The 27,852-nt window shown below is 41.9% G+C and overlaps 1 protein-coding gene across 1 annotated transcript; it reads right to left on the reverse strand.

Moving 5' to 3' along the window:
• Positions 1–154: 154 nt before the first annotated feature.
• Positions 155–27,646, reverse strand: btaf1 (BTAF1 RNA polymerase II, B-TFIID transcription factor-associated). Its single transcript, XM_034899230.1, has 38 exons — positions 27,211–27,646; positions 26,144–26,267; positions 25,672–25,786; positions 24,417–24,551; positions 23,017–23,216; positions 21,860–21,993; positions 21,538–21,667; positions 21,330–21,398; positions 21,028–21,117; positions 20,836–20,931; positions 18,520–18,696; positions 17,313–17,453; positions 17,071–17,195; positions 15,510–15,630; positions 15,196–15,300; positions 14,876–15,025; positions 13,209–13,351; positions 12,871–13,045; positions 12,535–12,738; positions 11,549–11,969; positions 9,846–10,030; positions 9,594–9,750; positions 9,161–9,270; positions 8,860–9,061; positions 8,526–8,674; positions 8,284–8,436; positions 7,222–7,343; positions 6,332–6,499; positions 6,009–6,086; positions 5,776–5,905; positions 5,538–5,679; positions 4,838–4,968; positions 4,401–4,523; positions 3,351–3,503; positions 2,823–3,034; positions 2,556–2,715; positions 2,118–2,288; positions 155–1,366 (listed from the first exon to the last, which is right to left on the reverse strand). The coding sequence occupies exons 1-38, from the start codon at positions 27,222–27,224 to the stop codon at positions 1,226–1,228; spliced, it is 5,556 nt and encodes a 1,851-aa protein (XP_034755121.1). The 5' UTR covers positions 27,225–27,646; the 3' UTR covers positions 155–1,225.
• Between the last annotated feature and the right edge of the window lie 206 nt (positions 27,647–27,852).

A 27,852-nucleotide genomic window follows, 5' to 3' on the forward strand; every position in this document is an offset into this window, starting at 1 on the left:
GAGCAACTAATGATTATCAAATATGTATCTGTGTCAAAAGATGCCTAATGTTAGGTTCACTCATGTCTTATCAGTATTCTTCTTCTTGGATGTACAACCACACCATCTACTGGCCATCACCGGTCACATGCAAAGAAAAAAAAAATAGCCAAAGAGTTCAAAAGGTCTGTAGAATTTATTACAATTCCACCACCATAAACAAAAAGCAGCAATTACTGAAATATGTACAAGTCTATTCTTTTTTTAAAATACTGTTGACAAGAAGTTTTAGGTACCGGTTTAAGCTTGGCCCCATGTTCAGTCTCTGTAATGCTGCTTCACGTGCAGTGCTTTCCCAGCTCAGTGTTGGAGGAGCTGAACACAGTGCAAATCGTTTTACCAAAGCGTCTAAATGGCCACAGGTCACGTGACCAGACTCCTGGGGGTGAGTACAGACCAGCATCATCTGGAGGATGGAAGTCAAGTGGTCATAGCATAAACAGCAGTCACCAGCGGGCTTTAAAAGGCCAGCGATGACATCCTGTGGTTTCTCCAGTGAGCTCGTCACTCTCGGCCCACTTCCCTTTGTCATACAGAAACGTGTTTGTATCCATCAGTCAGAGAGGTGTAGACGGGTCTGGCTGGGTATCGCAGTGCTTTTTAAGACCTTGTAATGAAGGGGGGGGATATGGAGGGAGGTGTTACTGGGTAATCGTATCTAAAGCAGTTGACACTGTATACTCTGGCAATGCGATGTGGGAGAAGGGCGGCGGGCTGTAAAAGTAGCACCTGGTGCTGTTCCTATAAAAGATAAGCCTTGAGTGCATCGTAAGTATAGTTGAGAGACCACAGCAACATCCCTGTAGACAGTGGTGATGCTGCTGCTAACTAATGTAGAAGATGTAAACCAAAACTGGGGGTTGCTTGTCGCAGATGGTACATAGTCATCATACCAATATAGTCTCTTAGCAGTTTTAAAGAGTACTTGTTGAAAGACCTCGGCGGTTTACTCTCAAGGAATCCTGTACGATGTCTTGATGTTCAAAAACATCACAAGAAATGTGTTCACGTTGTTTCTGAAAACTAAAATATAGTTTGAGAGTGTTATTTTGGCTGTTGCTTTGAGACATTTGTAACCATAAGCTATGAGTGACTCCTTATTCTGATCTTGTCCAAAGGGCGTGGGGGGGTGGAAAGGGGGGTCCTGCTGGGCCAGCAGACGGAGGCTGCATGGGCTCGTACAGTGCTAATGCAGGGAGTGCATGAAGCTGTCCAGGTTGTACTCAGTGTCGTACTGCTGCTGGTCCCATAACTCTCCCAGGCCGTCCAGCACAGACTTGATGGACGACTTCCCGGAGCTCGACGCCGACTGCTCACCCTTCTCACCCTGAAACACATTTATATACATAAGACCGATCAAGCAAACATGACAAGTATGTGTGCATGTCAAGATGTCAGGTTTTATAATTTATAAAATAAAATAAAAAATATTATTATTACTAACAAAACAAACATGCTCAGGACCTATCAATACACATGGAGAGATGTCAGAGTGAGTGCCCTGAGCTATGGGGGTTTGGTGCCTTGCTTAAGAGCACCTGGCAGTGCCCAGGAGGTAAAGTGGCATCTCTCCAGCTACCAATCCACACTCCATACTTTGGTCTGTACGGGGACTTGAACCAGCGACCCTCCGGTTTCCAACCAAACTCCCTATAGATGGCTCTGTAGTCACATGTCCTTAACTGTAAATAAAGCAACCCTGCCCTATTGCTTTAAAACTTCCAATGCTATATTTCTATTATATAAGTGTGATAATTTCTTCTGATGTCAGCCAGGACAGGAAATGCCCGCCCCCCCGCTACAATAAGATGCAGGTATTAACAGGTGATCTGCACACTTGTTATCTTGATTCTAGCCTCATTGTGGTGGAATTTCAATATCCTAATTAGTTGAGGCAGGGCTGCCAGACCAGTCTCTGGTTAAGACAGCTGTGTTGACAGCACAAAGCCTACATGACTGATGTGATGTGACTAGCTCACTGACATTTTAAAGAGTAGAAAATCTCCACATAGGAGATCTGTGATCCCACCAACACGTTTCTCTGTGTCTCCATAAAGAAAACCCTGACAAGCTCTCACCTTGTCTAGACTGAAGAGGTTGAGGAGCTGGTCAGTGCCCATGCTCTGCAGGCTGGCGTTGTCCTGGCTGATAACCGTGTTGGCGATGCTCATTTTGAACTTCTGCAGACCCATGATCTTCTCCTCCAGTGTGCCTCGTGTGATCAACCGGTAGACGTTCACAACACGTTTCTGCCAACCACAAACACAATGATTAATGTTAACAGAACGTATCAGAAGTGGAGGACAGCGCCCACCCTGCCAATTCTATTTCACTGGGGTCATTTTGCATCACTGGTTTCAGACAAGAGCAGCAGTGTCACACTATCCATGGCTGTTCAATAGGCCATATTTAATAATGCAGCAAGGAAACCGATCCTTAACATCCTACTTTGGGTGCCGCAGGATCATCTTGTCCATGTATATGCAGCCGTGTGTGGCCTGTATTGGTCTGTGTACCTGTCCTATCCTATGGGCACGATCCATGGCCTGCAGGTCCCTCATGGGGTTCCAGTCATGTTCCACGAACACCACGGTGTCTGCACCAGTCAGGTTCAGACCTAGACCCCCGACATGGGTTGTCAGCAGCAACACGTCAATGGATGGGTCATTGTTAAACCTGAAATTCAGAGAGAACAAAGTCATTGCGAAGAATTAGACTTGGTTCACTTTCACAACAACAGGCAGAACACGGTGGAGATCTGAACCAAATCCCCATCCACTGACCTGGAAACGATGGCGTGGCGCAGGCCCGCCTGCACCCCGCCATCCAGCCTCAGGTAGGTGACAGAGGGCAGTTTGGGTTTCAGCAGGTCGTGCTCCACAATATCCAGCATACTCTTGAGCTGACAGAAAATGAGCACACGGTGCTGGGCCACCACAGCCTCAGTACCCCCCTCTGATCCTGCGCCACCTCCTAGTCCGCAGTCCACCAGCAACTGGAGAACAGAAAACACATTAAAGCCACATTGTGAGACAGGGGAGAGGCTGGCAGTCCAGTTAAGTTCAGCAAAACCATAGACAAACAATTTGATTGGTCAGGAATGTGTTTGGGTTTTATGAAAACAAAACTACAAAAAACTATAGTCAGTCTTTGTTGCTTTCATTTGATCTCCGTTCTTATGCAATCATTACTTTCATGAAAACCTAATTGGATAAAATCCATATTATTATGATTGTGTGAGACATATTCCAAACTGTGGCCCGCAGAAGTGATGTGTGGTAGTTGATCTGAAAGACTTCCCAGCACAATACCTGTTTGAGAGCGGAGAGTTTGGGCGCGTGCTGAAGGTCCCGCAGGCTGGAGTTTTGCCCTGCAAGCTGCTCAGTGATGCGTTTGTATTCTGGATGCTGGGGGGTCAAGACCAAACTCGGGTGGTTGCACAGCTTCCGCAGGTACTGCAGCGCCTGAAGGAATGTAGGAATGAAGGTAAATGTTGTTGCATGGTTATTAACGATATGCGTCTGCATTAATAGTTAACTGCACGCACAGGCCAACGATGCGATCCACAGTGATCGAAGGGTGGCGGCCATGAACCAAGACAATGTGCCAACAAAAGCAGGGAAGAAGACAAATTGCCAAACAAATGGGCTTTTAAAATGTTTTGTGGAGGAAGAAAAGGCATTGAACATTTTGTTAGACCTCCAGGATACACACAATGCATTTTGGTGAAGAACACAGAATGGGGGAAAAAAAACAACCCAAACAAAACAACTTGTCTCCACAGGGCACCCTTAACTTGTGTCTCAGAGGTGGTTTAGGTACTTTAGGTAGTTTATGTCCGTATGGGCTGGCACCGGATCGAAGGGTTATGAACAATGCCCAATTACAATACCGGTAACTAACCATACCATAGGTTTTAAAATACATTACCACATCATCACAAATACATTAAACACCAAATTTCTATTTTCCACCTTAATTGTGAAATGTTGGTAACACTGCTCACTCAGAGTAACATTAAAAACACTGATTGTGCTTTTGGATTTATAGTCAGATACTCAGGATTGGAATCTACCCAACTGGGCCAAAAAAAGAAGAAAAAAAAGAAACCTGTTTGCCACAACATGAACATACTATAAATAATACACAAATGACAGTGTACAGGCTAATATTAACTAACTATATTGCAAAGGAAATTAAACAAGAGTATGCAGAGAGGACATAAGCTTACGCGCTCTCAGGTACCAAGAGATAAATAATTTTTCATCACTCATAGGATCGGAGCTTTTTGTTCGATGCAGTAAAAGTATCCATGTTCGGTGCCCTGCCCTATGCCCAGATAAATAAGTAGAAACGTGTACCTGGAAGACATGGCCTGTGGCCTTCAGTTTAGGCTTCTCCTCCTCTTCTGTAGAGGTGTTAGCGATGCTGTCCTCCACACTGGCCTTGGCTCGAGACTTTGCAAAGTCTTCATATAACTGAACCTGCAGGTCATGAGAAAGCATACAGCATGGTTAAGAGGGTCGAGACATTATCCATTGTTAGTTTTAAGCGAAACCAGTCACATTCCTTCTAACCTAGGATAATGCAGGCATGCATCTCATTATTAATGTATTAAATGTATATGGCTGGCCTATAATATTATTAGTTATTACTTAGTCCATAGAAGACTGTAGACCATGTAAAACATCGCAGACCCTGAGGCTCTAAGTAAATGTATTTTTCAACGTTCATAATGAAGTTTATGCCTGTGGGTACTGGGATAGCCCATTAGATATCTGTTCGGGGGCACAAGTACCTGTAGAGGACTCAGATTGCAGTAATAGTCCTGAATTATTTTAGGCGGAAGGTCCTGGAGGACGTCCTCCTTCATCCTCCTGAGAAGGAAGGGTAGCACCTGCCGATGTAGGGCCTCCATCGCCAGGACACCTGAGAGGAAGGACCCAATATTAACCAGTTAATGGCCAAGTCCTAGTATAAGTCTGGGATGGTAGGGAAGGCATTATTCAGCTAGAAACAGAGCACGTGAGCGAGTGCGGGCAGGGAATGCCAGGATTTTGGATAAATGCAGAGTGGATTTTTAAAGTGGTGCATCACCTTATCTCCCCCGCTGCTCAAACTAGGAGTTGGACGCATGCCGAAACTTGTCTGTGTTACCGCAGCACAGTACCTGCATATGAACATGCCCGCCCTCCATCTCCATGCTGCTAGTGCTTGACATCCAACTGACTTTTTGATTGCGGAGCTCTGGGCACGAAGGGAGGGTGGGTGCCGTTTATCTGATAAATAGTTTTTTTTCTTTTTTGGGACGAGAAGTGAGTGATTTGAGCAGAGCAGGGTGAAATCTGAATGCACAGAGTAATTTAGTGGAGCGGCCGGGAGTGGCTTTAATGGGGAAACGGAGGGAAGGAACAGCTTTGTGAGTGAGGGGTGGAAATTCTCACTGCTCACATGCTCTGGTTAGGAAATAAACAATGACACCTGCAACATTTACATACCCGCCTCCTGTTCCCGTGAAGAACTTTTGGCGTCACGGCTGGCCAGGATTGGTTTTCCATAGCGAGCGGCAAACTGCCGTTCTGTTCCAAGGAAGCCCGGCATGAGGAAGTCAAACAATGACCAGAGTTCCAGGACATTGTTCTGGGGATACACACAGAGTGGTAAAATAGTCACGCTCTGACTAATAAACATGAGGAAAGAAGAACAATTTCAACAGCAGGACAGCAAAGACCTCACCTGAATGGGCGTTCCAGACAAGATGACTCGGAAGTTGGCAGCCAACTGCTTAATGGCTTTGGAAAGTTTGGTTTTCCCATTCTTGATGACATGACCCTCATCAAGGATACAGTAATTAAATTTGATATTTCTAAAAATAATAAAATAAAAAAAAAACACACACAAAAAAGTTCAAACTATAACTGAGCACATTCCTCCAAAAACACAGATATTAGAATTAGAATGATTCTCACCTAAAAAAGTCAATGTCATTCCGAACAACGTCGTAGGAGGCTACTATAAGATTGTGTTTTTTCACTTGGTGCTGCAACCTGGAAAAGTAAATGTTTGTTAGGATCATGAATGTTGTGTACATGAGACATGTGTTTGTGTTACATTCTGTAAACCAACATTAATGTATAATAATGAATCCAAAACAGTATTGAAAAAAAAGGATTTGTTCTTCTGAACAGTTTTATTCCACTGTATCTGTTACCAGTTAGGAAACCTTTAGGACAAGAATATAAATCATTCTGTGTGCTGACAAGACAAGTTTTAAAGTCTGATTAAGCTTTACCGCATTCGTTCTGTAGGAGGTCCAGTGTAGTGCAGTGGGTTGAGGTACTCTTTGGTGCAGAATTTGCCCACCTCATCCACCCAGTGGCCAGTCAGTGTGGGAGGACACACCACCAGAGAGGGCAGGGGGGTGCTGTCTGCAGCCTTAGTCTTGGCATACTCCTGTACCCTGAATAGACATCAAACATACACAAGGCCGATTCAAGTTTCCTTACATGGCACACCATAACAAAAGAGAACAAGCGTTTCAAAGAACAAAGATCAAAACAAGTACCAGTATGTTAAAACTGCGACTAACCACTGTCAAACTCTGCTTTGTCTATTGTTTAACAGCACAGCATGAGGCTGGCTCATTGAGGTCATGAAGGAATAGCATAGTACAAGACTTTGTCTATGTCTGTATGTACATTGTGAATATGAAAGACAGTGTACATTAACTTAAAGAGAAAAAAAGCCAGCCTTATCAAACCGCAATGCTTAGGTAGTGCAGTCCTTACTGTGATTTGGTAGTGGTATATAGTATGTTAATACTTGACATTGATTACATCCACAAGCATTTAAACAATATGGATAAATTATATGCAATATACTGTATATTGTGTGTGTGTGTGCATACATACATACATACATACATATATACACACACACACACACACATATATACACACACATACACACATATACATAAAAGAAATCCTATATGGATTATATGTTTGGACTCATTTTACTCCTCAATTATAAAATGTTCTTTACAAGTCTTAAAGCTGTGCATTTACAATATAGGGAACAATCATATGAGTGATGTTGGATCTGAATGGTACCATTTACTGTGTCTAGCCACAAAGAAGAAAGTCCAAACAACAATAGCAGTTATAGTGCTGTTTGCACTACCTGAGGTAGTGATCTCCTGCCAGAATGCAGATGGACTGCAGTGTCTTGCCAAGGCCCATGTCATCACACAGGATCCCGTGCAGCTTGTATTTGTTCAGGAAGGACAACCAGTTCACTCCGTCCTGCAAGATGACACAAAGACCCACAATGTAGACATGAAAAAAGCAACCCATCTATTGTAACTGCAGTTGGTTTCAGAGTGACATTTTCTCCTGAGTAAGTTAAGTTAATTGGCAGCAGTGTGTTTGTCCAGTAGTAGTATGGTAGTAGAATTTTAATTAGCTTTCCGCACTGCTCCATTTAAAGAGATGGATGGCTGGTCTCAGCAGAGCAGCCAGCAACTACCCTTTCTAGACAGAACCAGCACACACATACCCCATCTCTATTTGGCTGCAAGAAAATTTACTCTGAAGAAAACTATTTGTTGTCAATGCCTCTTTTTTTATATACATTGCCAGCAAGCGGCATTTAAAGCAAAACATCATCCCTGAATCTGGCAGAATAATGATCAGTTGTCTAGCTGTCCAAGTGTTCCAGGGTTTTATAATGTGTAATAGGTTGGGCATCAATTTAACTGTTAAAAGTAATGCTCACATCCTCTATTTCTAAAGAATATTGGAAGGAAGGAAAAACACACACGCACACTTAAGAACTGAGTCTTTACTTATTTATTGCACTGACATAAAGGATAGATTTTATATTTATGCTTTTTTAAATATACATTTGCTTTTATATTTATGCTGTTATATTTGAGTAGCATACTGTATCTGTACAGGCATGAATATGCTTGTAATGGTACCTTAGAAGTATGTATGGATAAGCAGTGCGTATGCATTTTTTGAAGAATTTGTTTGCATTTTAAGTAGAAGCGGTCAATGAGCTAATGTTTTTCACATTGTTTGTGTTCTGTGTTGTTTTACTGTCCACAAAGTTTTGTGATTTCCAACCCAAATGTCTCCGAAGGGACCAAATAAAGAAACCGTGACCTTGATTTATCATACAATTTATATGCTTGAGGAGGTATTGCAAAGACACAAGTGGGCACATAAAAAGGACACACACCTGCTGGTACTTCCTGAGCTCAGCCTTAATGGGCACAGGAATCTTGTAGTTCTCCAATTTTCTGCTATCTAGAAGTTGCTCTAGGAAGCTGCGTTCTCTGGCCTTCTGGCAGATCAGGTCAGCTGACATGGCTGGAGGGTCTGGTATACCTGCCTGGTGGACAACAAGGTCTTTTTTACAGACATTCTTAACTTTGCATAATAAAAACATTTATTTTTAGCATACCATTTGTGTGCTCCTACCTCAAGGGGCAACAGACGGATGAGTGTAGCAAAGCACTGGGTTGCCATAAACCGGATGCTATCACTGGGGTCACTCATACGGCCCAGCACTGGTACTACGAGCAGCACAATGTAGGGTACAATGTCTACATCAAGCTGCTCCATGACACCTGGAGAGAAGTTAGTCAAGGACAGTATTGTACAAAGATAACACAGCAACTACAAGGTTGATGCTTTAAATAACAATTAGCTTTAAAAATAGCAGTACTGCATAATATGTGTTATGGAATGCATATAGTGTGCCATGCTAAGACAAATTGAATCAAAAGGTATTATTTTACTGTGTAAAGGATACAGGCTAGAGACTCGATGGCACCCTCCTGTTTGGTACAGTCCTCAATAGCACCTAACCAGGGGAGTACACATTCAAGGAAACCGTTCATGGTCTCCAGCATGGCTATCTTACTGAGCACGCCAACACAGCGGGCCGCCATATGACGCACCGCTGTGTACGGGTGCTGTAGGCAAGTGAATAGATGGGGTAGGTGCTCCAGTAGCTATAGAAAAAAAGAAGAAAAAAAAGACAGATTTAATCATTTGCTTACATTATGTTAGTTGTTGGTTTAAGATGCCTTAATGAATTTCCACAGACTTACCAAAGGTTTGAGTTCAGCGGCCATGGCCGCAGCCATGACTTCCAACACTTGTAGAGAGTTCACCAGTTCCTGAGCTGCAGCGTCTCCCCTCTCAAGCTGGACCAGCCTGTCTACAACACATAATAGACACAAATTGATTCATAGGATAGACTACAAACATCCTGGACTTCCTTAACCTAGGGGAATTTAATTGATATACACAGATATAAGGCAACCCGTCTTATAACTGATCATATATACAGTTCATGCTATGAATCATGAGGCAACTTCACATACAGAGCTTTACATCTGAAATGCTACAATTAACGTCTATTTAAGACAAAATGTCTACAGGCCAGTTAAAATACTTGTAGGTCAAGTGTTTACCCTTCAAGAAATAGCAGTTACAAATTTATATTCCAAGATTCAAATCTGATCAACACAATCAACATACCAATGCGTTGATTTTCAGTCACTACTGTCTTCAGTGGCCCCACGGTGTTCTCCCATAGGTATGGCAGAGACTTGGTGAAGTCTGCACCAAAGTGCCTGGCGACCGTTGTAAGGGAGAACTCTGCCCCTCGTCTCTGAATAAGAAATGGCTTCTTGCTCTAAAAAGGGAACATACAATATAAAAAGGTAAAACACAATTTGTTGTGGATTGGACTTAAATGTGAGGAAAATGTACTTTAGTAGCCGTCTGTACCTCATCATTGTCAGTGCTAATGGTGCAGCCAGGAGGAAGCTCTGTGGTGGGGGCTTTTGGGGCTTTAGGGGCTGGCCCCCTCTTACTGGTAATGGCAAACGCAGCCCTTTGGTGACGGTACAGGGTGATGATGCCTCGGGTTTTGTTGACCATGTGATGCATGCAGTCTTTCTCTAGCCCACTGCCTAATGAAGAGAGTAACATACTCAGTAGTAAGCAAGCACTTATTAATTGTTGACACATGATTATTGTAAGGTTGCTCGGGCCTGTTGCACGAAACCAGGATAAGGGATTAAGCCGGAATATTCAAGTTATCCTGGATGAATTTAGCTTTGACTTGGTTGCACAAAACCAGGTTGAATTAAACCCAACCATGGAGATTTATTATTTACGGCTAGCCTGGTCCAGAGCAGGCTAACAGCCAGGCTAAGATTAATCCTGGTGTCTCATGTGTTAAATCAGCTGCCGCTCTGATCCCAAATTAACGTGTTTAAGTTATTACGTTGTTTTCTGAATGTGTTCCAATTTATTTTTATTAACATGCAATATCTGTCACTATTTTTGTCATGAGTTTGATTTAAACCCCTACTATTGCAGTTGTTTAGATGGTTAGAAATGGTTGCACTGGCACCCTGATGCGGAGTGGGACTTTTCCCAGTGGGATGGTAGTGTTTCAAAGCTGCCTGGCGTGCGGCCGCTGCCTGGTGGCCGTTGCCCGATGGCCGCTGCCTGCCGGCAGACCTTTGAGTCGCGTTAGTGTCCACTCTCTCTGTAAAAGTAGAGATGCGCGGCGTCCGTGGTCTGTGCAGCTCCAGGTTTATACAGGACGCGCTCCGGAGATTAAGTGTGACAATATTAATGTAGCGATATTCCCAGACGATTATAATGGCAGACTGGTCAGAGACCAATACATTCATGATTTCATTTTCTTGTTGCTTGTCCTTCTCTAATAAAAAGGACAGTTTGTGTTATTCCTTAAAATGTAGGTCTAATATTTTTTATCATAGCTTACTTTGGTTCATAACCTTCTCCTAAGTCCCATCACTGGGCCAATAACGTGGGCTACATACGTATAGTGTAGTTTACATTCATAACACCGGAAAACCCAAATGACTCATGAGTGACTAGTAGGCCAAGTAGATATTTTTACATCCTTACACATTTAGTCGGTCCGCTATAGTCCGTTGGACTTTTTCTCTCCGTTCGATAACGGCAGCAATATTTTGCATATTCTATGCTTCACCTCCTCGTTACTTTCCATTAAAAGCTGCTGCTCATTGGGTGAAACATATGCCTCATGCGTCTTCTCCATTTCTGCATAAGTAAATCTGTGATTGATACCGTGGTCTATGTGAGAAAGCCGTGAACGTGCACTTATCCCAGCTATCTACACCTGGCTTGAGATAGCTTCACCTGTTCATCCTGGCTTTGCAAACGTGCAACCGATTAAGCCGCGATGAGCAGATCACACATAGTCAAGCTTCGCTTTTTCACTTATCCTGGATATCTTCATTCTGATTTCCTGCAACAGGCCCCAGTTGTACTCTGAATTTTAAAAATACAGAAAAAAAAACCTATGCTGTGTATTCATAAGTCAGTGGAATGCTTAAAATGTCACTGAAAACCTAATTTTGAAATCCCACTGGTAGGTCACACATTGATTAAAATTAAGGACATCATTCCCAAGCTTAAACAACTCTTACCTTTGGCATTTTCCTGTGTAGGGGGTACGGGGCAAGCAGATGAGGGTGTAACTGCAGAGTCCACGCAGGCCGAGGCACAGAGGTTTTTGATGATCTTGGGATTGGGGCACGGCGAGCGTGCAGCACACTGTTGCAGCAGCTTGGCTATAAAGGAAGCAGCATATCCCTGGATCAGGGTGTTCTCCTCCCGCTTGATGGTTTCCATCAGAGGCCTGACCAGTGGGTTGAGCTTGTCGGGAAGAACCTGTAGGTTAATTACTGCACAGGCTGCGAACATGTGGACTCGCAGATGCAACTGCTGCCATTCTGTGTTGGTCTCCATCACGGTTACTTGAGCCTGCTGCCGTTTACCATCCAATGCCTGCCACTGACTGGACTTTACGTTCAGACCCGCTGTTGACTCTGTAAAGATGGTGGTTACCTAGGGAACAAGAGGGGGGAGAAGATGAGAGTGTCTGGAATGGGAGCAATCCATTACAGAGCGCAACATCCATTGACATTTGAAGCCAAGAATCACCTAGGTACCAGACCATTACCAGAGCCATTCGTTCACGAAAATAAAACCTGGACAGAAACAATTACAGCTGGATGATATGGAAAAACTGTCATGATAATAGTAGCCAAATACCTTAAAAAGTCAGCTTTCAGTGTAAACTACATTTTTGGAGTCATGTTCCATTATGTTGACGAACATTGGGGAAAAATAATTACAATGTCTATATTTAAATATATTCTATAAAACCTAAAACACTAAACAGTCAGACAGCCCTGTTTGAAGATGATTTTTTGGAAACCATGATGAATCTGAAAAATGAAACTGCACGCTTCACACAACCATTAAGTTTGTCAGTTTACATGCCTGCTCAAAAATCATATGTTGTTTGTTTCAGGAGTGACATCCCACCATCAATTGACCTACATTTGATTAATGAAAAGTTTTCTGCGTCATCCAGTCAAGGCAAGTTTTCTTGTGTGGCTGGACCTACCAGTTCATTGGCTTGATCAATAGTGAAAACACTACAATTGAGGCGGTCTTGCAGGTCTATATTGGCATCAGCCAACAGTGCAATTAGCTGCTTGCACTCATTCTGCATGCGTGTGAATGGGATGGCAATCTCATCATAGTACAACTGCTCTGACAGAATGGCCAGAAGACGAGGCTGCACCATGGCTGACACCACCTGACAATCCTGAAAGAGAGAGATTAAAAAAGTAAAATGTATTAGACCTCTGAATGCCTGATTTGGTAATGCTCACACTACATCCAAAAAGAGCCAAACATGTTTTCCACAATTAACAAACTCCGTGTCTAAGCTTTTCACCTTCTGCAGTGCAGCCCACTCGCAAAGCACCAGAGCCACAGCTATGCGCTGCAGGGCAGACTTAGAGTTGAGGTGGAAGAGCAACAGGTGACCTAAAGACTCAGCTGGTCGGATCTCCTGAGATGCAGCGTTGACCTGAGGGTCACAGATACACCTACACAGAGCCCCCAGCAATCTGGATTACACAGACAACGAGATTGGGGAAACTGTCAGAACTGTTAGCATCTTTAAAAACACGTTATCTAGCAATTCAGCTTTCTTTATTGCTTTAAAGAAAATCACACGTTCCCCTCAAGATCAGGACTTTTTTCCCTTCCAATGCAAAAACCAAAACTTACTTGGCGGCCATGAGGCGAGAACGGACCACTACATAGTCCCTTGTCACTGGGTCGTCTGTCACCGTCTCTGCACCTGCTATATACTCTTGGACCGTTTCCTTCACCTGATTGGTTCCTTGACGTGCCTTTGCACCAGCCTTGTCCTGTTGCAACAACACAAGATTTATTATAGAGTTAGCTTCCTTCCTGTCACTAAGTGTGTGTGTGTGTTTGCTTCACACCCCGGGCAGCATCATCTCACACACCAAGAGGGTTGAAATGTCAAACATGTTATTACCCAACTGACACACACACACACACACACACACACACACACACACACACACGCACACGCACACACACGCACGCACGCACACGCACGCACACGCGCGCGCGCACACACGCACACACGCTCACTCGTAAAGTTGGTGTCTGTTAAACAGACAGAGTAGGCCTGCACGAAATTGGAAAAATCTTACATTGCGATTCCCCCCCGCGACATATGTTTCGATATGGAAAAAGAAAAGTAATTTTTAAAAGATTACATAAATAGCTCTGTTTGGAAATAAATCAGTCTTGACTACTGCGGTGAATTTGCAAGGGAGTGCATCTACATAGAAGGAAAAAAATGAAAAAGGATCTTTTCTAATGTGAACCATTCTTTGTTGAACTTTAATGCTTTACAAACGACAAAGCAAGTAAGCGCTGTGACTAACGTTACTCTTCTGAAGTGATTTTGGAGAGGGATGTTAGGTAGAAATACGCTAGTTGACTAGCATGACACCTTGTATTTATATAATATTAAATCCAGGCTAACGTGAATGACAGTGACTGCATGTTGCTTCCTCTAAATTTACTCATCAAAAACTACGCGCATAACTGCGTCAGCTGCTGCCTACGGTACTTTTCTACACACAGAGAGCATCACTTCCCATAACAATAAACCCCATCGGACTAACGTCACATACACACGCTGCCCACATGGCTACCTGTCTAAAGGGGAAGGGTCGGACCGTAATAATCATGTAAAAGGAGATCGGTGAAAGTTTACTTTTCTATCAAGCAGCAAAAAAGGATTATGTCAACATCGCAACGTCCTGTGATGTGACTATTTTAAGACTATTGCGCATGCGCACATAACAACGTCGATGCTAAAACAGAATATCGTTCAGCCCTACAGCAGAGGTCTCCTCTGGGTGCCTTGGTGTCAGACCCAAATGGGCGCCAATGGACGCAGTTATGACTGGGGGTTACACACCCACGCGGTCCCAAAGGCTTGAAGCTGACACCCATACATGTCCCAGACAGAAAATAAGAAAGGAAATACAGGCAGAGGCGAGGGTCTCTGTAAATACAAGCACCACACATTTCTAGTGGGTCATTAAATATTGATTGCGCAGGAATTACTTTTGTACATTTGTGTGTAAATCTATACATTGTTTAAGAAAACCCTACATATTCTTTTAAGCTCAGTTTTCCTAAATCTTGACTGTAACATTTTATTCATGTCACTGGCTAGAATTGCTATCATCTAGCAGATATTGTCCTTTGTCCTGGAGCATCAGTTTGCATCTAAAAAAGGACACAACCCCACCCTCATACATTATAAATCCAGAAGATTGGCCAAGAATAGAACAATATACAGTTCTTATTTGTAGCTAGATACAACTGAATAATAAGTGTCCAACCTTGGAGCGAGCCTTCACTTCCAGCAGCATGTTCAGGTCTATGGGCATGTGTGAGGCCTGCATCATGAGACAGAGCCAGGCTCCCATCCATGGACAGCTGGCTGCTACCACGTATTGCTGTGGGGCCTGAGACAGCAGCTCACTCCACACCTGCCAAGTGACGTCCATTAACAATTCATAAGGGCAAAATCAAAAAGGTCATCCATATTCGATGAAAGAAAAGTGAGAATGTCCGTATTGTTTCTTGTTTCCATTTTTCAAAATTAGGACATCTAATTCGTCAGTTTACCCTAAGAAGAAGTGAGGGTGAGGCAACAAACCTTTTGAATCAGTTCAAGGATTTCCTCATTGCTCTCCAGTATACAGGACTGGAAGATGTGCCGCAGCATGTCTTGTAGGATGGGGTTGATCCACATCGCACAGCTCTGAAAAATAAAAACAAAAAAACACTGGCTTATTATACATCCCATTGCCAGCATTCAAACTCAACTAAAAAGATTTGAAAGTAACACTGGCTGTTAAGAATAAACCATATGAAAATCTATGTAGTTGATACTTTGTTAAATCCTGTAGAAGATTAACAAGTACTTTGCCAGATTTAAAATTATACCCAATTGCTGCAAGTCAACTTTACCTCCTTAGCTTTAGACAGCAGTGTGAAAAGGGTTTCCAGTGCTGCCCGTCTTACTGATGATATAGTGTGTCTCAAGAACGGCCAAACCCGAGGGACCAGGACTGTTAATGACTGCTGCATGCTAGAGTGGACAAGAAAGTGTGTCAGTAAACATACACCCTCAGAAAGGGACATGCAAGAACATCATTAGGGTAGGGATGTAATCATAGACTCAAATGAAACACAGTAACACATCATTTACTTGTTAGCAGTTACAGGTTTAAAATGCTAACGGTAGGCTAACGTCCAATTGTCCATCAAATTGTGTTTGCAGAAAGTGCACTCAGTGATGGGCGTGCACTGTCTGTGTGCTTTTATGTAAAGACCAAATGAAGTTCAGCCAAACTCTTGGCACAGTTCTGATACTACACTTGACACAACCACAGAATACAGAGAAGACAGCTTGCCTACCTTCAGCTGAATGACAATAGACAAGCCAAGTCAGAATAGTAAGATCCTTGTGAAACAGAGTACATGCTAAGGCCCATGGAAAACTGCATTTCACATGCAACACAATCACATCTCTTCTGATTTATTGTTTAAGTCAACAGTATCCAAACTTGTCAGTGATTTTCCTTTGTCCCGCTTGTTGTACATATATTTTAGCTAGGAGCATTATACATTTGTTCAATAAAGTTCTCAAAATGAGACAAATCCCAGCATGGTGTCTCTTTAGAGTCTTACACCATTCAAAAAATTATGATTTTGAGCAGGGTTCTTGCAGGTTTTAGGAAGTCAATTTTAAAAACCTTTTCAAGACATTTTAAGAACGTAAAGATTGAAATTTAAGACAAACAACGCAATTTGCAGAGAGTGTCGTACCTGGAGTTGGGGACTTAAATCCAAGGCTTTTTTATACCATTTCAAATTAAAGTCAAAGCCAAATTTGTACCCATTCCGACAGAAGGAGGTGAAAAATTTTAAATTTGAATGACTTTCAAACCGTAGAAAATAATTATCTTCAAGTAGGCTTCTTAAAATAAATCAAGCACACCGAGCAGAGTAATGCTCTCACACACACACACATTATCTTTGCAGATACTCCCGCTCGTCTAGCGAATAAGCCATTAGCCTAGTTAGTTTGAGTTTTGTCTTAGTGCGCCTAGCAGCCAGCCAGGCTCCAACACACAGCGACACATTCCGAAAATCCTCCGCTCAGTTTTACCGCTAACCCACCGGTATCTGTCAGAAAGGCGTGTTTACTTTGTGTCTTGGTCCAGTTAAGTTTTTCTACACGTATGCATGGCCCTAGCCAAACTTCTAAGGGCATCGTTCTGCTCTAGAGCTCTGCTTTATAGGCTACCAGGCAATACTTTCTTTCTGTGGCAAGCGTTTCTGGAAATGAACGAGGTAAAACCTTTTTAAAACCTGACTAAATTAAATGTAGGACCTCGGATGAAAATCTAGCAATTTTTAAAACATTTGAAGGCCTTAAATATTAAGAATTTTAGACTTTTTAAGACCCTGTGGGAACCCTGTTTGAGGCAGTAGCACTTATTGCATGGACTTCTGTGAGACTGACCTGCACTGGCGGACCTGCGGGTAGGTGAGCAGTGAGGACAGCAATGTCATGATGCTGTTGGTGGAAGCAGTGAGGTCATCCAGGTCCAAAAGAGCATCCCATAGTGTGTTCACGATGAAGGGTACCTAAGACACATACACACAGAAAAGTTTACAGAAGTTGAAAAATAACTGCCTGCAGGTGTCAAACTGAAACATGATACAGATTTATTGTTCAAAAGGTTCTAATATTGCATCTCTGACCTTATTGGGAAGTAGCTGTACCAAGCCTTCCACCACAGGGATTAGAGCTGCAGCTGCCACGGCCCTGACATCATCATCTAGGTCCTGTAGGCCTACAGTGATGGCAGGGAGCACCCGGGGAAGTAAAACAGAGATCAGGTCCTGTGAGACAAGAAAACAGACAGATGAAGATCAGCGTAACTGTATGATAAGATAATAACATAATTTGTTTATTAGTGCCCAATGGGGAAATTACTGCACTACACTCTGTGTACACACTTTTGTTGTTAGTACTCACACACAGGCCTGAAACACACACACATGCTCAGAACCTATACATGCACTATACATGGAGAGATGTCTGAGTAAGTGGGCTGCCAGCTGAACCAGCGCCCTGAGCGGTGGGGGGGGGTACAGTGCCTTGCTCAAGGGCACCTGGCAGTGCCCAGGGAGGTGAACTGGCATCTCTCCAGCCACCAATCCACTCTCCCAACTTTTTGGGTCCATACGGGGATTTGAACCAGTGACCCTCCGGTTCCCAACCCAACTCCCTATGGACTGAGCTACTGCCACCCCCAAATATGGGTATGAGATCAGACAGAATGACCTTTACAGAGACATCTCTCCAAAGGGAGCACATATGCTTTTGTTGTGTTCCCACTGCCACAATTTATATTCATGACGAAGTTGTGCCCAAATTGAATACACTGTAGAATAGGCCTGCACGATTTGGGGAAAAATATGAATCACAATTTCTTTTTTGCTTAGAATTGATATCAGGATTTTGTACCATGATTTTTCTTCTCACAAAGTGTGATGTTTATTGCACACATGAACCATGGCAAAACAAGACAAATTAGCAGTACTAAACTTTTTTTTGGCATCTATATTACATTGTGCATCAACACAACCCTGTAAACATAGAGGCCTCAATGAAGAGAAGGGAGAGCATTGAAGCACTTGGGAGCGCTTTAACACCTATTTCATACAGTCTTTTTACATACAGTTTAAAACTCACAGAAGTAAGTAGTAGCGTTTGTATTGCAGTCGGCTTGTAAAATTAAATGAAAATCAAAGTCATTAAGGTAAAAACAAATTAAAATTTTTTAAAACAAGAGGAATCAAGATTTTGGACGATTAATGGAGGCCTACTGTAGAACGTTACTACTACTACTACTACTACTACTACCAGCTGATCATATACATGTACACAGAGAACAGGTGGTACCTGTCGGACAGCGAGGGCATACTTAATGCCAAGCAAGCCTCCATGACGGACCTCCCACTGGTCTTCTTTTAGCAGCGTTAGCAGGACATCTACCGTCATTGAAACTCCGGTTTCATTCATATGGCGAAGGGCCACACCGAGGGTCTGGGCACACGTCTCCCTGACAGGAGCCACCACCTTGCAAAAGGAAAGTAATACGGGGGTACAAAAATAAAGTTAAATTGCATAAATCTGGCAGGTTAACAGTTATACTCAGCAGTTTGCTAATAGATCTGGATGACATGCCAACATAAATGAGATGTTTGATTACATATTATGAATGACAACATCTATAGTCTTTCCACGAATAGATAGTTATAATAGCAGCATTATCTAAAGTCGCAATGGCAAGTTATGTACTACCACTTATTATGCAGGCCATCGACCAATAAAACCTTACACAAGGTCCTTTCACTTAAGAGTTCTTCCTCTCTGGTTGAACTTAAGCTAATATTAGCATTTCTCTGGACTGGATGCCCCAGGGTTTTCCCCCCAAGCAAAGAACATTAATTTATTACTTACACTTACAAAAGAAAGAACACAACATGACAACCTAAATACCATCACTAAATCTGCTCAACTCCCATTTACTCCTCTTTATGGTCATTATTACAGCAGTTAGGGCTGCACAATTATGGCCAAAATGATAATCACGATTATTTTTGATCAATACTGAGATCACAATTAATTATCATGATTAGTTGATTTTAACCAAAACAAATTTTATTGTCACATAAGCCATTTATAACTGCTTTCACATCCATATTGTGCTACATTCCTCTTATGTTGAAGTTGTACGTCCGTTATCTAACGGAAAATGTCAACAGGGATATGGGTACCTCATTCCGCGCCACTTAAATGTCTAATGCTCCAAAACAGACGTTAGAGGAAACAGACACATTGCTGCAGTTCACGCTAGTAAACACTAATAACACAGCAAGTAACATTAGCTACAGTAGTTAGTGGATTAACAAGGCTAAAATGCTTAAAAAACAAACTACTGTAGTGTGACTGTATTTCACTGTAGAGGATTCTAATCCTAACCTTTTGCCCACTTTAACCGATTTAAAATGTTCAGTTTTAATTCAGCAGCCATTTTTCACAAGGTTTTTTATTGAAACAGATTGGGATTAAAATAAAATGCAAAGACAGGATTTTCTTTCCCGGTTTGAAAATATACAGCTGCAACAAATGTAATTGAAAATTATCTGAAATAAATAGCCTAGGATATATATATTTTTTTAATTCTCTGAGAAAGCTTGTTCACTTGTTTTCAACAACATTAACAGACTGATTAAAGAGAGAGCGAGAGAGCGAGTGCGAGAGAAGATGAGTGCGATGGACTGAAGCGTACTCACAGAGTGACAGCTGACTCATTATGAATGGGTCCAGCACAGGTTGAATGGCGGGTCAGCGGAGTTACACACATGAAATGACTGTATCGTCACTGAGCTGCATTTTTATGAACTATGATATTCTGGCCATGGGTCACATCTCTCACCCAGGTCCAGCAGGCTCCGTCTCACACACTATTACTCTACAAACTGAAGTTAGCTGCATTCAATAACTTCTGTGTTTTCGCTCCACCAACTGAGCTATCCAGGCATCCAACGTAATTTTTAAACTCACTGTTGCCAGTTATGAGGGGGAAAACAAAATACACCTTACACTATAATAATACTTTGCAGTAGATAAATATCATGCATCAAAAAAGTTGGCACACAGCAATTACATTTGGGAGAGGGAAGTGTGAATCCCAAAACCACTGCCTTGTGCAAATATTGTAGCAGACAATTTAAAAAAAAAAGAAAAGAAAAAAGAAAAGAAAAAAAAAAAGACACCTCTCACACAATGACAACTACAGATGCTATCAACGATGTCAAAAAATGCAACTGAAACAAGGCCAATTCCATAAGTTCTTAAGACCTTTAGAAACTTCTATTTGTCAAGTACAAGTACAACGTAGTGAATCCTACCCATCCAGTAGGAGCAGTGGGGAGCAACGTGGGTTACAGTGTCGCGCTCAGGGAAACTTTGACATGTGGCCTGAAGAAGCCAGGGATTGATCTGGTAATCTTGTGGTTTAAAGGACAGATCCGCTCTACCTCTGAGCTACAGCCACTTAATTATGAATAACCATGGCATGAAAACATTCAATATCGTCCTCATCTTTACTACACTGCATGTCTCATGTCTTGCTCGTGTCTCAGCCATGAAAAGGCGGCTAGTAACTTTTTACAACCTCAGTCTTCAGTTGTCCACAAAAACAAGACTTACCTCATCAGATACAAAATCTCCAAAGCGGTCTAGGGCAAAAACACAGAGCAGCCGGATGACCAGGTCCTCTATCCACTCCTGATGCTGCCGTGACATCTAAATCAAAACATTAGACAGCTTGGGTCATGTTTAATTCTCATGACAATGTTGAAATAAAAAATAAAAACTTGAGGCTAAGGCTCATACGTATACCTGTTCAGCAGTGCTTCCCACCAGCTTTCCGCCTACAGCACCATGGGACTTGATGATTTCTCTTAGCCCTGTGCCTGCACCATGACGAATCTGTAAACAGACAACACAATTTTACATTTAATTTGCTCTGGTCATCTAAAAATGGGTTAAAAGAATGAGAGTTCTTTGTGAGCTGTTTTTTTTGTTGGTAACACTATGTTCACAATTGGATCACAGATTGTGCCTTTAACTCAGCCAACCCCCTCATGTTGAACTGTATTGCAAACTATGAGCTAAAATGAAGTTGGAATGTGTTTTTTTACCTCCCATGAAGGATTGAAGAGGTCATTGCAGAGCTCCTCACTGAAGCTCTCCAGAGGCCACTCTTGCATCTAAAAAGACAAAGCAACGAGAGATCAGTCAAAATCAACAAATTTCATGTTTTTAATATTGTCATTTGTACCATATATAGTAATTAAATGATTCAGGCAAAGACATCAATAAGTTACTGAATAGTTTTTAACTCCTTACCTCCTCTAAAAGACTTGAGTTATCTGGAACATTGTCGATTAAGACGTTATGCTGCGTTGCCGGTTGGTCAATAACTACATTGGTGATTTTCCTGCGTTTCTCTTCAGGTTCCCCCTCAAGACTGTCATTACTAAAAAAAAGAAAAAGAAAAGGTGGAGTCAACACAAGGTGAATCATTAGAACAAATCCAACTATACTTGTGAAAATGTTCAAATCTGTCGAGATAAAATTGGTCAAATCACTGAAAATAACATGTATGTATATAGTGCATAACTTTTGATGTTATTTTTTTTAATTGTATGTACAGTATTCATCATCTTACCTCTTTTCATTTGGATCCACATCTTTGGATCTTTGTTTGGCCACTAGCTTGGCCATCCTCTTAGCCTTGTTCTTCTGACGACTGCTCATGCCTGGCCGGAACTCAGAGTCGATCAACTCACTAGCCTGAATGGGCTGAAAACAAAGCATTGGAGTTAATCATTCACATTAAGGGGTTAACTGAACACATGTGCCGTGGTTACACTTGTCTTTTTAATGAGACTTTTGTGATCAATACGACCCGCTTGTTCAGATGGTGATCGGATGTATTTCCACGTGAATATAAGTTATTGTAAAGGATGCAGGGCCCATACGAGTCCCACTTTTTAAGGAGAGAGCAGCGGAGATGGCTCTCAAATGGCTGCGCTAATTCATTCCCATTTCATTGCCTACAAATTCTTTGCAATAAAAGTCCCATTATTTTAAAGCTTTCATGGCAAACCAGCAAAAACATGAATAATAGGATGACAAAAGGTTTCATGGAAAAGACAAGTCAAGTGTGACAAAGGCCATAGATACAGTACATCATCAGATGCACTACAATGTAGAGAAGATTACCGAATGACTTAATTCACCAGCTCAATAGCATCACAAATCTCCAAGTGGCTCTCCAAGATGTTTATTATATTGTATTAGCACACTGAAATATTGACATCCCCTGCCTTCTACCAACTTAAAATGTATGCAGCACCACACACTAGATAGGCACACAGGCCTGGAAATATATGAAGAGCAGACTGGAAACACAAAAAACACCATGATTCAAAACAGGCAGAGAAAAGGATGATTCACAACCAAAGAGAAGATGACAGCTGAATCAGTATGAATTTAATAAAACTTGGCACTGCCCAGCTCCACAGCAACAGTCTTTGTCATTGTGACAAGTTATAGCCTACCTCCTTTCACTTAACTTAAATTCAACTTAGTCAAGTTAGGCCATGACGTAAAGCCACAGTATCTCACTACAGGGCAACATTAAACTATGATAACAGGTGCCTACTTAGTGCCACACATTTCTGATTATCTTCCCTATTTTGCAACTTCATAAATCAGTCCAAGGTTACAGCTTGCAGTAAGAGCCTTATTGAACCAAAGAACATAAAGTACATGCTCAGAGGTCTGCTGAATCAAAAGGTAAGAGGATTAAATGAGACCCACCACGTGGTTGTGCGAGCTGGATCCAGCTGTGGCTTTGCTTCCATGGGCTTTAAGCCCAGTGGGTTGGCATCTATAGTCTAGGTCTTCATCGTTAAACAAATCCTCTGTGTCCATGCCAATAGCAGCACCCATGTCCAGACCCAGCTTCTTCTGAAGAAGCTTTCTCTGACGGGCAAGACGTTCCTTAGGGTCCATCTCACCTGAGAAAAAAGAAATACAAAATATAAAAAAGAAATACAAAAAAAGAGAGCGTCCCGGGTTACCACTAGATAGCCTGGAAAAAAGTACAACAAGTAAGTTTACAACCACATCAATATTCCACCATTATTCCAAATATGACAATATTCCGAATTTGATATAGGTCATGTAAACAGCATTCCGGTTGGATATTCTGAATAAGGCCTTTTCCCTAGAAAATGCACACGCCGCTACGCCGACCTTTTCAAGAAGCTTTCGTAAAGAATGAAAGAGGAATGCTGTGTTCGCATGGTCCAACAAGTCCGCATCTACTGGTAAACTTTGGACAAAAAACAAAACAAAAATAATTGTATTTTGCACGGCTACGTATGTAAACAGCTCAGTCGGTATATCGTCTTTCAGAATAAGGGCAAAAAACTGAATATTATGTGCATGTTAACTTAGTCATTGTAGCTCTGTGAGGAATACCAATTTTGTGTATGTGAACCACAGTGTCTTTCAGGAGCTAAATGCAGCTAGAAGGCAAACACGATTAGTGCTAGGGCGGAAAAACAAAACAAAACACAGGAACAAAAATAGGTCTCTAAATCACCCACAACCTGTTAATTTTAGTAAACTTAAAAAGTACAGGGGTCCTTGAATGAGAAATTATATCAGATCACAGAAGCAACGACTGGTAAAAACAACAGAATGCAAGGCTTTGAATGACCATCAAAAGATGAGAAGCAGCTTTCCCTATTCAAATTAAATTCAAATTCATGGCCAAGTAGCCTAGTTTGTTGTGCGGTATTTGTGTCAGAATCAACCTGAGATATATTAGCAGTGACGTTGTAGTCCAGTCTCAAACACAAAAGTGTGTGATTTAAGGTATGAGAAGTACATAAAAGGTGGTTTAGCATACAGAATTCATGACAGAATGCCCTTTCTTCAAGTCAAAACAAATAGATTGGTTAAGTAGATATTCAAAATCTCCCAAGTCATAAACAAAGCTGTCCAGTAGTCAGTGTGCCCAAAAGACTAGCTAATAACTAAAACCACTCTACTCTTTTCAAATGAGTTACTTTTCCTTTCTTCATGTAACACCACAATATAGCTTTCATACAGGCAGTTTACGTGGGTGAGGTGTAACAGTGGACAGTGTAACAGTTATTATATGTAGCAACAAAACTACAAAAAAAAAATAATAATAAAACACTACAAACCAGTTTTGTCATCCTGCAGCTCAAACTCAGCCCCAGCAGATCCCAGCAGAGAGGCCCCATGTTTAAGTAAGCGGGAGATGTCAAAGTGGTAGAAACTCAACCGGTCACAAGAGGAGTCCTCTGGAGACAAGTCTTCTACAAGAAAGAAAAATAAAAGTCTCATAACTGCACATTTGTCTCTCTCTCTAACTAAAAAATGAATGAGGTCATGTTCACACTTATGCCTTTCACCAAGAACAAACTTGTTTTCCACCCAACAAGACTGAGCTGGAAATGGATGTCTTAGATTGTTGAGGAGTTTTCAGGAAAAAAAACCTCTCCAAAACAGTGATGCTTTCACAGATGTTTGCACAGAAGAAATGTTAGTGCCTTCTTTCTGATGCACACGCTCGCTCTCAATGAGAAGTCATTTCAGCTCCCATATATATAAAAGCATGGTAGAAAAAACTATTTTAATTTGCCCTAAAATAATACTAGAAAATATTAAAACTGAGTGGAAGACAATGTCGAGTTACATTTGTGACAAAGACTTTCAGTCAATGGTAGCTTGAACCAATAATGGTGTGATAAATACAGTCATGTGATGCAGCGACAACGGACTGCACTGAATAGCAGGGAGGGGTACCAAGTAGTGCTGACCGATGAATCGGATTTTCCTCGTCACCATGACATTAACATGTGCAATAAACACATAGAAAAAGACTCCATAAAGTATGATGAACATGAAAATGTATCTAGGGATGTGTACCAAAACCGGGTATTGAACAGGCCACAAGGCTAAAAAATGTTCTTCTTATCATCACACTGCAGCCTCTACCCTGCTCTGTATGGGGGCTGAGCTCCTATACACCAACCCACCGAACCACCCACCCCCTGCCCCTGTTTTTGGCAAAATTGCAGTAGTATCGGAGTGTGATATCTACTGTAGAGGCTTCTCCAGTTCACAACTAACAGAGTGCAGTGTGTGTTTGAACAGCAACACTTGTATGTTATCCAGATAGCCCTGTATCCAAATTAGGGGGGGATTGCCTTATATATTATGTGCCACTAGGTTCCCTGTGACATCCGTTCACTGCCAGGAAAAAAAAGCGCACACACAACCGACACACTGATCCCAGCTATTGTAACTAGATCCAAGGTAAACATTTTTGCTCAAAATTTTCATAAACAAAGACGCCAAAGGGAAGACAAAGATAACTGCCAATCCAGTGTTTCATTTGGAGTACATGGCTCAGCATTTGACAGTAAAGCGTACCTTCTTTAGGCTTGGGCACTGGGTTCCATTCAGGAATATTCTTCACAATGGCCTCTACAGCCTGGCCCGCTGCTATTCGAGTGTCCCAATTGGGACTCCTAAGGTAGGTCAAGACCTGGTAGTTGACAGAAAATAGATTAAATATACTCCATGTACAACCTAAATTATAACTGTCAAAACTATAAAGAGAAGGAACGAGTAAAGTAAAACAGCCAGTACAGAACTGAAAATGTGTCAAGACTTGACAAAAGACTATGTTCCAGTTGCAGGTCAGACTCACATACAAAATTCAATCAAAGTACTAACGCTAATACCGCACAGACAGCTCATTGCCCTACCAGGGAGAATAACACTGTTGTACATTATCAATACTCCTCAATGTTGACTGCAGGGACCGACACATATGCCCTGGTTGCCAGATTATTTTATGAAGAATCATGAAAGACAGTTTGGAAAAAGCCATCAAACACACCTTTGATAGGAGGCTATTGAGTTCATGGGGGTGGAGTTTGACCACTTCTCCAAGCTGCTGGGCTGCTGCTTTCCTGGTTACTGGGGTTGTTCCAGTGTCAAGCAGGATAAACAAACGATCAAGTCTAAAGAAAGGTGACAGTTAAAATAAATTAATAAAACAAGGTCCAAAGAAACATCAGAGAACCTTCACTGCACTGAACACACAGGTTGGTTCTGCTTCTCTTATTTTTGGTGCTCTAAAATGCGAGGACCACTTGAGTGGTGGGAGGTTCAGAATTGAATGATAATCTAAATATTTTATGAATTAAATTTTAAACATATATACAGCCTATATACACACATTACGGTAAATGCACTCAAGTCACACTGATATTGATTGTTTGGCTTTGAACCAAGGTAACCTGTCTAATGAGCCTGGTCTTTTACTCATTAACGGTCTATTAATAAAGTGGAGCGGATTAGCGATGTAAGGGGCGTGACCCCCAGGTACCACTAATACTTATACTTAACTACAGAGGAGTCGGCTTTGCTATGCAAAAGAGCATGGCTAGCATGGTTCAACACCACGTGGAATTATCATAACAATCACAATGGAAAACGCTTGCCAAGTAAACATCAAAACAACGTTAAGATTAATGATCTAGCATGTTTAGTGACGTTGAAGATCACATAGAATTTGGCTTAGGAAAGGCTGCAACACTTGCAATTTGACATGTTTTGTGTGCAGCTTGCATTTGCAAACTGCTTAACAACACACCATTTCACAATCACGTTAACGTTAGTTAATCTGTTAATACTTAATTTTAAATATGAAATTAATTTGAACTAGCATTTCGCCCATGTAAAAATGACTCCCAAATGAGTTATGTGCCCTCCAAACCCAAGCCACGAACAGTGACTAAGTTACACTATAACGTTACGCTGTGTTAGCTTGCTAGAGTCGCCATGCTATTCTTTGCCAAATAAAAGCTAGCAGTAGCAGGTTCGCCAGCTAATTGGTAAGGGAACTCGAACAGTTTCCTTACTAGGACAAACCGAGCCAGCATAAGCGTGAGCCAGTCTTACCTTGATACAGCCATGGCCAATTGTTGTATGGCTTTTCACGTCCCACATTCAACAGGGAACCAGTAATTTGAGACTTTGTCCTCTCTGCTGTTTAACGTTTCCAATGCCGCAGACAACTGTAACTAGATGAAGTCATTAGCCAGTTAGCAGCTACCGCTAGCTAGCCGAGGCCCAGGCTGTGTGCTTCCGACCACCCCGACTCTGTCTGAGTTCACCACCAATTCATGGCTTCAAAGTTGTTCCTCTTGTCTCTTCTGTATCTTTTCCCACAAAATATCGCCGAGTACCATACGCATATCAATGTATAGCTAAAGTTACCCTTCAGAACTCTTCGCGGATAAATATTTTAACCTAACACGGTGTAAAGAGTTATTTTGTAGCACGTTGAGGGCGACCCAGAAGACTGTTTTTATATGAGGAGCCATCTTGCATTTATTCCTTCCTCCATAGCAGGCCTAAGCTGATTGGCTAGAAGCATCGGGGAAAGCCAATCAAAATGCACGTTAAAAGAGGATATGAATGGAAAGCTATAATGAAAAGGGATAGTTTACATTTTCCCTCAATAATATTAGAGACATTGTTGCGTCCTATGTGGCTAGTTTACCCTAACTGATTTGCGTATGTCCGTGAGTGCTCATATGC

Source organism: Etheostoma cragini, chromosome 17 (assembly GCF_013103735.1).
Source record: "Etheostoma cragini isolate CJK2018 chromosome 17, CSU_Ecrag_1.0, whole genome shotgun sequence".
Classification (NCBI taxonomy): Eukaryota; Metazoa; Chordata; class Actinopteri; order Perciformes; family Percidae; genus Etheostoma; species Etheostoma cragini.

What these genes read in the sequence shown, in the direction of transcription:
- btaf1 (XM_034899230.1), bottom strand. An exon ending in TCTTCAATCCTTCATGGGAG is followed by an intron (nt 21,118 to 21,329) that starts GTAAAAAAACAC and finishes GTCTGTTTACAG; the next exon opens with ATTCGTCATGGTGCAGGCAC. An exon ending in TCCTTGAACTGATTCAAAAG is followed by an intron (nt 15,026 to 15,195) that starts GTTTGTTGCCTC and finishes GTCACTTGGCAG; the next exon opens with GTGTGGAGTGAGCTGCTGTC.